Here is a 12007-nt window from a genome sequence, read left to right on the forward strand (position 1 = left end):
ATGGTCATGCTTGTTGTTAAAAATAAATTAGCTAACTACTTTCTTATTCAAATAAATATGAAAAGCAATTCTTTAAAATAAAATCTTCAAATCCCTGATTTATTTTCAAAAACTTTTTAAAAAAATTGGCAACTTCTAGGACGTATACGCACGTTATAAACTTTAAGTTGTAAATCCATTCTGAAAATGAAACTTTGGTTATTCAAACAACAATTAATTAAGAATTTCCATTGAAGAATAGTATCAAGGGGGGGGGGGGTGAAGAAGAATTTTGTGTCAAATTCAAGAATTTTGTGTCAAATTTTCAAGTCAATTGAAGCAAAACTGTAGAAATTATAGGCGTTTATCTCCTCCTATCTAATACTGCAAGAAAGCAAGAGCAGAAACTTCAAACGCGTTTTTCTCGAAAGCACATTTTTAAAGTCCGTGGACATCGTCATTTGAAAACTACTTATCCGATTCTTTTCAAATTGGAACATATTTTCCATATAAAATACCAGACCCCAACGTTTTTCTTTTTTGATTTTTTTTTACTTTGGGGAGATTTTACAGATAAAAAATGTCGGATTTTTTCGTGAAAAATCGTAGTTTTTACTTCAAACAGCCACAAAAATTTCATAATTTTTTTTAAAGTTAAATAAAAACGTTGGGGTTAAAAAAAAACCAATAAAAAATATTTTGCTCTGATTTTTTGACTTCAGATGATTCTGTGCTGAGATACAGTGTCCACCGCAAATCCTGTTTTCTAAAAGGCATCCTTGAAAGTGCTCCGTCACCGGCTCATTTTTCAATATTTTTCTACGAAAAAATTACTAAATGTTCTTTGAACAATGCTTTGTATGATGCAAAAAATTTGAATACATTTGTTTGAACGATAGCTCTAGAAAAAAAATCGTGAAAATGGTGTTTTTTTTTTACCCATTAGACCCTACCCCTCCCTTAACTATCAGAAACTAACCTTGAAATAAGATTTTTCTTATATTTAAATATAATACAAAAAAAATGGAAATAATGTGTACATGAAGAAAAACCCCTTTGAACTTTCTAAAAAATCATTTGTAACAAATTTCTTAATATTTTTTTCGTTTCAGATTAAAAAGGATTGAAATTCAAGCAAATGAGTTTAGAATTAAAGATAAAATTAATTAAAATAAAGATTCTACAGCATCATACTTTAGAATCATATTTTGAAAACTTATTACATAATCAAAATTATATTAAAAAATTGAATAATCGAAACTAGAAATGAAAAGAATAAAACGATATTTCCGAATTTCATTATCAAACAAAAAACTTCAGAAAATGATAAAATATCAGAATTTAACAATCAGTTTTGATTTCAGAGTTATTTTTTACCAAACGCTTTTTTTTTCAAATACCAAGTTTTTCAAATTAGTAGTTGCCTAATGAGGATCATTAAAATCTTGTGGGAGCCTAGCGCTGGTATCGAGAAGCTCAAGAAAAATATTGTGGAAAACTTCTCATTTTTTCCACATTTGCTTCTCCAAAAATGTGTGTATTTGTAAAATTTAATTTTTGACGAAAAATTCACTAAATAGTTCATACAGTGATAATTTTTAAATTACCACGTATACGAATTTGAATTATTATCTTTTTATCAATAGTTTTAGGGTGTGAATTTCATAGATACGCAGATTGTTCAATAGAAGGATGTATAAAAAGATAACGAAAAAAGTCAATTGTCTTCTCAAATAACTCTGATTTTGGAATGCATGAAATTCAAGGGGGGAGGGGACGAAAAGGGGAGGGCACAGCAAATATTGAAGACTAATTTGCAACAGAACCCCTCCTCTTCCCCCCTTCATTCGATTTGTCAGAATTTTTTCGACTGAACTTTGAAAATGTTGAAGTTGATATGAAAAAGATGGTCTTTACAAATTCTTGAAATTATTCACAAATGAAATTTCACACTTTTAATTGGTGAATTAGTTGCTGACTGTTGATTTTTATGGATTAAATCTGTGACAATCAAAATAAATACTCAAAATCTGAGTTTTTATCTTATCTGTTTTTGACGTCAGAAAACAAAGGAAAAATTTCATACTACATAGCACTGCTTTGAAGAAATACAAAATTCCACTGTAGATCAAAAATTTACGGTTCAAAAACAAATTTAAAATTAGATTTATAAAATTGAAACAAATTAAAATAAAGCTATTAAATCTTACAAAGCATATTTTCATAATTTTTTTTCATTTTTGCAATTTATACCGACTCATCCTTATGAAAATTATGTGATACTCACAAGGCACGATCCCACACAGTTTATGGGAAATTTTACAGAAGGTGGGAAAATTACGTTTAGCGGAAAATCGTCATCGCTGTTTGTGTAGGGATGTATGCGTATGAGCATACATGTATGTGTGCTTGCAGAGTGTGTGGTTTTTTGGGTGGGAAAAATGAATGAAGACATCCACATGGCGGCCGCAGCCTGATGTCTGAAACCAGAGAAGGTGGCAGGGAACAGGGATGGAGAAATAATAATTAGAGTAAACGAAATGTGTTGAAGAGTAATCACGGTAAAATGTGATAAAGGGTAGCAGCAAAAAAAAAAAAAACAGCTCGGTTAATTATTTCACATGTCCCGATGCATCCTGGCTGTGAGATGAATAAGATTGAATAAAAGGATTTTTTTGCTATGGTTTTAATCAAACAATTTTTTTTGATGAACTGATCAGTTTTGAATAAAACTATTGATTTCTGATGGCAAAACAATGACAGAGAATTTCTCAAAAAGTGTGTTTGCAGATAAGCTGCCTACCAAAACATCATGACCTCATGAGTAATGTGGATAAAAACGAATTCAAAAACGACTTTTAAAATTGACTCATAAACGTAGTAATAAACCATGAAAATCAGTTAATAACATCATTAAATGTGTTTTCCCCTCAGGTTTCAAACCACCAAGTGATAGCAAGTTGAAAAATCGTCGCCCATTGGCGTGGGCCAATAAGTGAATGAAAATTGACAAAGTGTTGTGTTAGCAATGAATAAAATCTGAAGAAGTTCCCAGTAATAAATCGGAAGCTTTTCTCAACCGGTGAAGCTCTCGAAAGGAAGAAAAATTGTGCAAAAAGTAAATCGTAAGCAGAAAATTCGCCAAACGCAAGAAGAAGTTGAAAAAAAATCCACCCTTCTGAGCACCACCGCTATTCGAGCACCATCATCAATCATAATATTGTTGCTGTTATTATCGTTGTAGTTGAGCACGCAAAAGAGTGTATGTGTATGTGTGTGAGTGAAAGAAAAAGTTGAAAAAAGGGCTAACGTGAAGTGGAAGCAATCGAAAAGCGCTCGATTGAAGATCATCGCTTGAAAAATCACCACCCTCGCATCTCGCCGCATTCAGCCGTTTTTTTCCTTCTCTCTCTAAAGTGGTGGGGAAAGACGTGATTTCTTTCTGTAGCTATTGCACTCAGCTGTTTGAGTCGTCCGTCGTCGAGTTTTTTTTTATCAAATCAACAGCTGAGTCTCCGGAAGCACTTTGGCGTGATCTTAACGAATCGCTGCTCCCCACGTGGAGATTTCGCCATCTTTCTCCCTGCTCGTGTTCCGGAAGTGGGGAAAGATTGGTGCCAGGGAGCAACTGAAGCGAAACGCCAAACCACCAGCAAGCAAGCAAGCGAACAAGTTCAAGCAACGGAAGCAGCGTAAATGCAGTTGAGGCAGCAGCAATGAAGTGAGTATTCGAATGATTTCATATTCCTAAGGAAAAGGGATTCCCGACGAAAGGGCTCTCTGAATGAAAATAGAAATCCAAGCGCTTCGATGCAGCTGGAGGGAGAAGAGTGTAAGAGAGTACTAGGTATTTGCGGATTTTCAATCGGTAAACCCGAACCGAAATGCATGCGAGATGTGATGCTGCTGGTACTTTCCTAGTGAACATCATGGGAAAAGCATTCGAAATTCAATCGAAAGCGCTTGATTTGGTTTTCATGGCAGATGTTATTTTTTGACATTCTTAGAATGCATTAGGAGGTTTACTGAAAAATAATCTATTGACTGAGAATTGTGTATATAGTTGATCAATCCACAGGTAGAATTAAGAAACCGAATAAGCAACAGTGGCCTTTAATCATAAGATTTTTAGAGAATAGAGAATAAACTTTAGTAAGTGAAATTATTCTCATGTATATTAATCATGAATGTTAAAAATTTAGTTCACGGGAAAACTGATAATTCTTTAAGGGGGGGGTAGGGTCTAACGGGTATAAAAAAACACCATTTTCACGATTTTTTTCTAGAGCTATCGTTCAAACAAATGTATTCAAATTTTTTGCATTATACAAAGCATTGTTAAAAGAACATTCAGTAATTTTTTCGTAGAAAAATATTGAAAAATGAGCCGGTGACGAAGCATTTTCGAGGATGCCTTTTAGAAAACAGGATTTGCGGTGGACACTGTATCTCAACACAGAATCATCTGAAGTCAAAAAATCAGAGCAAAATATTTTTAATAGATGTTTTTCTGGACCCCAACGTTTTTATTTAACTTAAAAATATTTTTATGAAATTTTTGTGGCTGTTTGAAGTAAAAACTACGATTTTTCACTTAAAAATCCGCCATTTTTCACCTCTAAAATCTCCCCAAAGTAAAAAAAAATCAAAAAAGAAAAACGTTGGGGTCTGGTATTTTATATGTAGAAAATATGTTCCAAATTTGAAAAGAATCGGATAAGTAGTTTTCAAATGACGATGTCCACGGACTTTTAAAATGTGTTTTCGAGAAAAACGCGTTTGAAGTTTCTGCTCTTGCTTTCTTGCAGTATTAGATAGGAGGAGATATAGGCCTATAACTTCTACAGTTTTGCTTCAATTGACTTGAAAATTTGACACAACATTCTTGAAATGTTTTACAATAAGAAAATAATAAAATAAAAAAAATCGATTTTTTGAAAGTGTTAGACCCTACCCCCCCCCTTAAAACATAAAAAAAAATACAGATTTTCTTTTCTTTTCAAAACGAGTTCTATAACTGTAAGGGTCAGTTCAATTTTTTTCATTGATTTTTTGATAAGATTAACCAAAATTTAGATTTTTTTTAATTGAGGCCATCAGAGCCAAAGGGTGCATAGATTTAAGAAATTCCTTTGCAAATTATGACCATTTATTTTTTCTTCAATCTATCATACCGCCACTAGCCATAAAAAGAAATTCTTATAAAATTTTCAACGTTTTTAAAAAAAAGTAGCGGGAACTTGTCTAAATACAACTGGACACATAAGGTTTTGAGGAAATAACTTCAAAAATATATTTTCGTAACTATTGGTTCCTCTACTTAATGAAGAGCATAAATATTATGATCACTAAACTATATTAGAAAAAAAAATTACAACAAATTCATGTGGAAAGAGAAATCATTAATGTTAGTTTTCACTCATTTTCAAAAGTGTTATCTATGACCGGACACTATGAGTTACTTCACCAAAGTTGTCACCAATGGCACAAAAACGTATTAAAATGCCTCAAATTACTTGCACAGGTCTTGTGAGTACGTGTTTTCTAATAATGATCATTCTATGAAACCTTTCATAAAAGTTTTTTGACAAAACAGAATGAAGCATTTGTTTCGGAAAAAAAAACTAGGGAAAAATTGTCTATGACCGGACAGCATAATTTAAAGTTTCTCAGAGGACCGAAATATATTCGTTTTTGAAATCTTTATCTTCTGCTATTCCAATTCACATAACAATCCCATATGAATTTTCATCTAACCTGACAGTTAGTTATTTTGAACATTGGACTTCAATATGAAAATATAAAAAAAGAGACTTTGTTCTAGAAATTTAGAACCAAATACTAGTGACTGTCCCATATGAAATATACCCGCATAACAATCCCACATGTGAAATACCACGAATGTAGTTACGTTACTATGTTTCTTTTAGTGAAATAATATTTGAATGGTTGCTTGAACTCATATAAGAAAGATTCAACTCTCTTGGTATCTTATTATGCACGCTAGTTTTTGAAGGCAGGCTAAAAAAGGAAGAATTGTTTTCCTGTGAGAAAAAATATCAGAAACAACTGAAAAATATGATAAATCCAACTTACAAAGTGGAATTCACGATACTCTCCCACAACTGTATTATTTACAACTGTTTTTACAAGTTCAGAAATGAAAAAATTTAAGTCTTAGAAAGAAGCTTGGTGCAACATATTTTGTATGTTGATGTTATGCGAGTAGATTTCAAAAATGGTGCTCCAGACGCTAACAATTTCAAAATTTTGAAAATTTCAGGTCCTAGGAATTATTATGACAACTTAGAACACATTCCATTAAACGATTTTTGTTTATGCTGAAAGTTGTGGTCACAATTTGAAATATATAACAAAACAGAAAAAGCTGATTTCTTCGCTGGCTCGTTTTTGTATATGAGACTGTAAATAGAAGAACAAAATTAAAGTTTCAAGTTGGAATGATGTTTTATTTTGAATAATTTCTTGTCCGGTCATAGACAACAATATGGTGCCCAGTCATAGATAAGTCACATTATTTTTTAATTTTCAGAAGATTTTGTTTGAACTTCAATTTTGTTATCTTACATCTACTGTAGTTGAATGATAACTAACAAACGATGACATTTATGTGCAACTCACATTTGACAACCCAAGTAACAATTTTAGCTTTATTATGGTCAGCAAAATATCGTTTGGACTATCGCATTAATCTTCATAAAAAGCTAAAGCGCATTTTATAACATCACCTGGACTCTAATAAAGCCAAAATCATACCCTAGAAACGTCATCAAGACATATAATTGTTGGTCATCAATGTTGGTCACCAAAGCTTTTAAACAGCTATTATTAAACATGTTAGAAATTTTTGTTTTTTTTCGGTTCTGTCAGTTCTCGGAGTTTTTTTTTATTTTTCCCAGCAACCATAATGGTTGATGAATGATGATTGCATTATTCAGATATGATCGGGTAAAATTAATATGTAGCTAAAAAAACCAATGTTTTAACCATATATTGAGCTTCTTTTCTACTGCCAGTCAAGATTTTAGGTCAAATGTATATGAAATAGTATCTTAAAAGAAATGCGCCTCGTCAAATCTGATGGTCAATCATGATGGAATTGATGGAAAAAGGCCTGAAAAATATTTTCCAATGCTTGCATTGTGAATCCATCAACATGGCGTCATTTTGTGCCCTTTGATTTTGCAACCAACATGGCGTGAGTCAATTCATAGTTTTATTATGGTTTAATGATGACCCCAAAAAAAGCTACGATTTGACGTTTCTCTCGCAAGCCAACCAATTACACGCTAAGGTTGTGTTCCTCATTTCTGAGTTGTGCATCATTAGTACAGTAAATGAGGACAGACTTTTTGAATGAACCAATCCCTTGTTTTGAATGACCCGTGGAATAAATCATGAGTTGAAGTCAAATTTCGTTGTCTGAAGAAATCTTGAAATCCAAGATGGCGGCTTCCGCTGAACTTTAAAATGGTGTAAATGACTTGAAATCGCATGAAACCCCAACAAAATGGGTATCGGGTGAAAGGGCTAAACGAGTAGAAGTTGAATTTCGCTATCAGACGCCATCTTGAAATCCAAGATGGCGGCATCCGCTCAACTTTTAATACTTAAGGGGGGGGGGTAGGGTCTAACACTTTCAAAAAATCGATTTTTTTATTTTTTTATTTTCTTATTGTAAAACATTTCAAGAATGTTGTGTCAAATTTTCAAGTCAATTGAAGCAAAACTAGAAATTATAGGCCTTTATCTCCTCCTATCTTATACTGCAAGAAAGCAAGAGAAGAAACTTCAAACGCGTTTTTCTCGAAAGCACATTTTAAAAGTCCGTGGACATTGTCATTTGAAAACTACTTATCCGATTCTTTTCAAATTTGGAACATATTCTCTACATATTAAATACCAGACCCCAACGTTTTTCTTTTTTGATTTTTTTTACTTTGGGGAGATTTTACAGGTGAAAAATGGCGGATTTTTTCGTGAAAAATCGTAGTTTTTACTTCAAACAGCCACAAAAATTTCATAAAAAAAATTTTAAGTTAAATAAAAACGTTGGGGTCCAGAAAAACATCTATTAAAAATATTTTGCTCTGATTTTTTGACTTCAGATGATTCTGTGCTGAGATACAGTGTCCACCGCAAATCCTGTTTTCTAAAAGGCATCCTCGAAAATGCTCCGTCACCGGCTCATTTTTCAATATTTTTCTACGAAAAAATTACTAAATGTTCTTTTAACATTGCTTTGTATAATCCAAAAAATTTGAATACATTTGTTTGAACTATAGCTCTAGAAAAAAATCGTGAAAATGGTGTTTTTTTTATACCCGTTAGACCCTACCCCCCCCTTAATGCTGCCAAAAAGTCGCATTAAACCACCACTATACGGGTATTGGGTGAAAGGGCTAAACTAGAAGTCGATTTTTTTCTTTCCGACGCCATCTTGAAATCCAAGATGGCAGCTTCCACTGAATTTAAAATACTGTTAATCAATGAAAATCGCTTGAACAGAACTTTTTTCACGTAATACTACATTAAAACTACTATTTTAAGACAATTTAGATCATTTTAAATCACTTTTAGCACGTATCCCAATTGACAAACACCCATATTTTGGAGATTTCATGCGATATTCAATGATTTAGAGCATGGGTGGCCAAACCAAGGCCCGCGGGCCACATGTGGCCCGCGTTTGTTTTTTTGTGGCCCGCGAAGCTTTTTTTCAGAATTGAATATTTTTCTTCTTCATCATTTAAAAAACTGACAATACCAAGCAAAAGGAAACATTTTTATATTCTTCAATTTTTACAACATTTTTCATAATGATTGCACTTTGCAATCACGTTTTACGCAATAAATATTTGTATGCCGGTGGTATTGAAAGTGACCTCCACTTTTCTGGGAGCTTTGGGAGTTTTCAAGCGGAAACTAGAATAATTTTGAGGAGTTTGAAAGGCGTCAGGGAGATATGCTCATAAATTACGAAAGAACTCGAATAACTCAGTAAACTTAAATGATAATGAGAAAGTAAAAACTTATTGATGTTTACTTAAAGCTGAAAATTCGCCGTATATCACTCACAAGATTTTCACAAAACATTTTTTTTTTACTTTGCAGTCCGGAGTTCTAATTTCAGTTGTTAGCTTCGATTGAAAAAAAAAACAAATAGGAAAACCGAAACTCAAAATAATTGAAATCTAGTTTTTAAAATTAGCACATTATATTGAAATCACACCATTATCAGAGTTAAATTGGTACAAAATTTTTACTATTTGGAATTCGAACTCTATTTTCGAAACTTTGTTTACCAATAAAAATTATTCAGCTTGTTAAAATTGATTGAAAACTCTGCACTTTATGCATACTAAACTTTAACAGAAAAAGGTAACATTTTGTAAATTAAATAGAAATAACATATCTTAGTATTGATAAGTTATTTTTAATTTATGTTCAATGATATATAAAATAAAAGACAGTGTTGGGCATTAAAACGCTGATCGCTAATCAATGTGCTCTTTTGTTGTTTTGAAATTCGTTTCCTCTCCAAATTTGTGGGGAGCTAAACGATAAACAAGCTCCACCAAAGACCATTTTACAACAAGATGGCTGATATAAAGTTTCCCTCAGACTGTGGAGCTTTTTTATCTGTAAGTTCTCCAAAATTAGCAGAGAAAATAATTTAGCGAATATAAAATTAGCGGCCTTTTAAGTAATAAAATTTTTGCGATTAAATTATTCAGTTAGGTAAAATTTATCTAAATTTCAACTTGAACTAATTTTGTAATTCGCTTTTAAATTTTTGTGTTTGATCATTCTCCATATATTTTTTGAGGATTTGAATTTTTCATTCGAATGTAAAAGTATGTTAAAAATTCGTTTATTAAAAGATTTCCCACTTTTCGAGTTTAAATTTGATGGAATGGGAAATTTTAAAAGAACGATCATTAACATTTTAAAGTTTTAGATTAAGTACGAGAGAATTTGGAAATTTTCACAAAGAATAGCACAAGAACGAAACACGGAAGGTCTCTTTTAATACTATTTTTTTATTATAACAATTGAAGAACGTAAGAAAGTCGTAAGAGAACGTAAGAGAATCTGAAATGCGAAAAGCTTATGAACGTCATTTTGTTTTGAACAATCCCGTTTCACAGAGTTGTTTTTCTTTAGTTTTATAAACAAATTTTTTATCGTGATTTAATTTTTGAAATGTAAAAAGCATGAAACTGACCTAATTTTCACTGTAGTAACCAAACTATTTGATCCTTATGGAATGAATAAGCTCAGAAAGTTGAAAATCTCTAAAAAAAACGCTATGTGTGTGAAGCATTGTTGAGGAAATTTAATTCAGAACCCATGTATTGCGTCTGAATTGGAAGGTAGAATCTTGCCTATTAGCTCGTTAGAAGTATATTAAAGTCTTTTAATTTTTTGTTTTGATCAAATAAAGAAGAACTGAAATTCGATTGCATTTAATACTAAAGAATTTCTTTTGTGTGGCCCGCAAGCAATCTTAGTACTGAAATTTGGCCCGCCTGTTAAAAATCTTGGTCACCCCTGATTTAGAGCATTTTTAAAGTTTATAGAAAGCTGCCATCTTGGATTTTAAGATGGATTAAGATAGCAATATTAGACTTCTATTCGTTAAGCCCTTCCACCCACTAACACCTGGGTTTCATGTCATTTTAAGTCATTTACTACATTTTAAAGTTTAGCGGAAGCCGCCATCTTGGATTTAAGATGGCGTCAGATAGCGAAATTCAACTTCTACCGGTTGATTTCTTTCAACTTATACCCCTATAATATAGGTTTTATGCGATTTTCAGTCATTTACAGTATTTTCAAGTTGAGTGGTAGCCGCCATCTTGGATTTAAGATGGCGACGGGCAACGAAATTTGACTTCTACTCGTTTATTACTTTCACCTAATAACCATATTGTGAAGGTTTCACGATATTTTCAGTAATTTACAGCTTTGAAAATAAAAGCGGAAGCCGTCATCTTGAATTAATGATGGCGTCAAGCAACAGTTTTTTTCCTACTATTTGGGCCCTTTCAGTCAATACTCATATTGTAAAGATATTCATATCACTTTCGGTGATTTCAAGTTTTCAAAGATGTATTTTTTTAATGTTAACTGAAAACCAACACGCATAACTTACCAAAAATGTGTAAAAATGGGAGTTCCAATTCAAATATGTGCTATCTAATCTGAGCGTGTCCTGTTTTGACATCTTGATCGAGAACTGTCACTAAGTTTTATGGCGGTTTAATAATCATTCACTGAGTGCTATTATAGAACATGCAAAAGGAAGCTTGGAGCAAACTTTTAGGTTTGTGTTTTTTTATAGTTTAAAAAAAAGCATTCACAACTCTTTCAAAATAACTAAAACAGCATGTTTAATAAAAGTTTTATTAGCGTTTTCAAAACCATCTGAAAACATATGGTCGAAAAAAAATTATAAGCATTCTGCATGACCATAATAAAACCGCTATAAAACGAGCTGCACAAAAAAATGCCATAATTAAATCATAATAAAGCTTCCTAATGCTAGTTGGCATAATCTGTGTTACTTGGGAAGCCGTAGAAACTGACCACAATATAAATGCAAAGTTTATGCGATCCTCTTCAAACTACAAGTCAAATGCTTTAAATTCCTATCATTGGTTTACCTTTTCAGATTGGATTACCATAATCCTAACACCATATCAGGCTGCTTTTTACTTCATTTCTATGGTATAAAACATTATTAGGATATTGCGTTTTCGAAAAATTAATGTTGCTCGGCCATAGACGGATTCCCCCTACTTTCTTTTCAGCGGAAAAACATGCAGCTCAACTATTAGTAAGCATGTTGATAAATCTTAAAAATTAAGAATAAATCACATTTATCAACAGGCCACACCTGATTTTAAAGGGAAATTACCTTAGCTGTGATGAATATGAACTATATCTTTTTTTTCTAAAATAATAGAAAACCTTAGGAAAACCCAGAAAATAGTCATATTTA

At 32.2% G+C, this 12007-nt stretch overlaps 1 protein-coding gene across 10 annotated transcripts in view; it reads left to right on the plus strand.

Annotated features, from left to right (window-relative positions):
- Positions 1-12007, plus strand: part of LOC129754131 (collagen alpha-1(XVIII) chain) — an 875414-nt gene that overhangs the window by 26703 nt on the left and 836704 nt on the right. For 9 of the 10 annotated variants that reach the window (XM_055749999.1, XM_055750002.1, XM_055750005.1 and 6 more), the window contains exon 2: positions 2930-3700. In XM_055749999.1, the coding sequence (XP_055605974.1) occupies positions 3696-3700 (5 nt within the window). In that variant the 5' untranslated portion in view covers positions 2930-3695. Of the gene's footprint in view, positions 1-2913; positions 3701-12007 lie in introns of all 10 variants that reach the window. The other variant, XM_055750000.1, reaches the window with a different exon arrangement.

This window comes from Uranotaenia lowii, chromosome 3 (assembly GCF_029784155.1).
Source record: "Uranotaenia lowii strain MFRU-FL chromosome 3, ASM2978415v1, whole genome shotgun sequence".
Lineage (NCBI taxonomy): Eukaryota > Metazoa > Arthropoda > Insecta > Diptera > Culicidae > Uranotaenia > Uranotaenia lowii.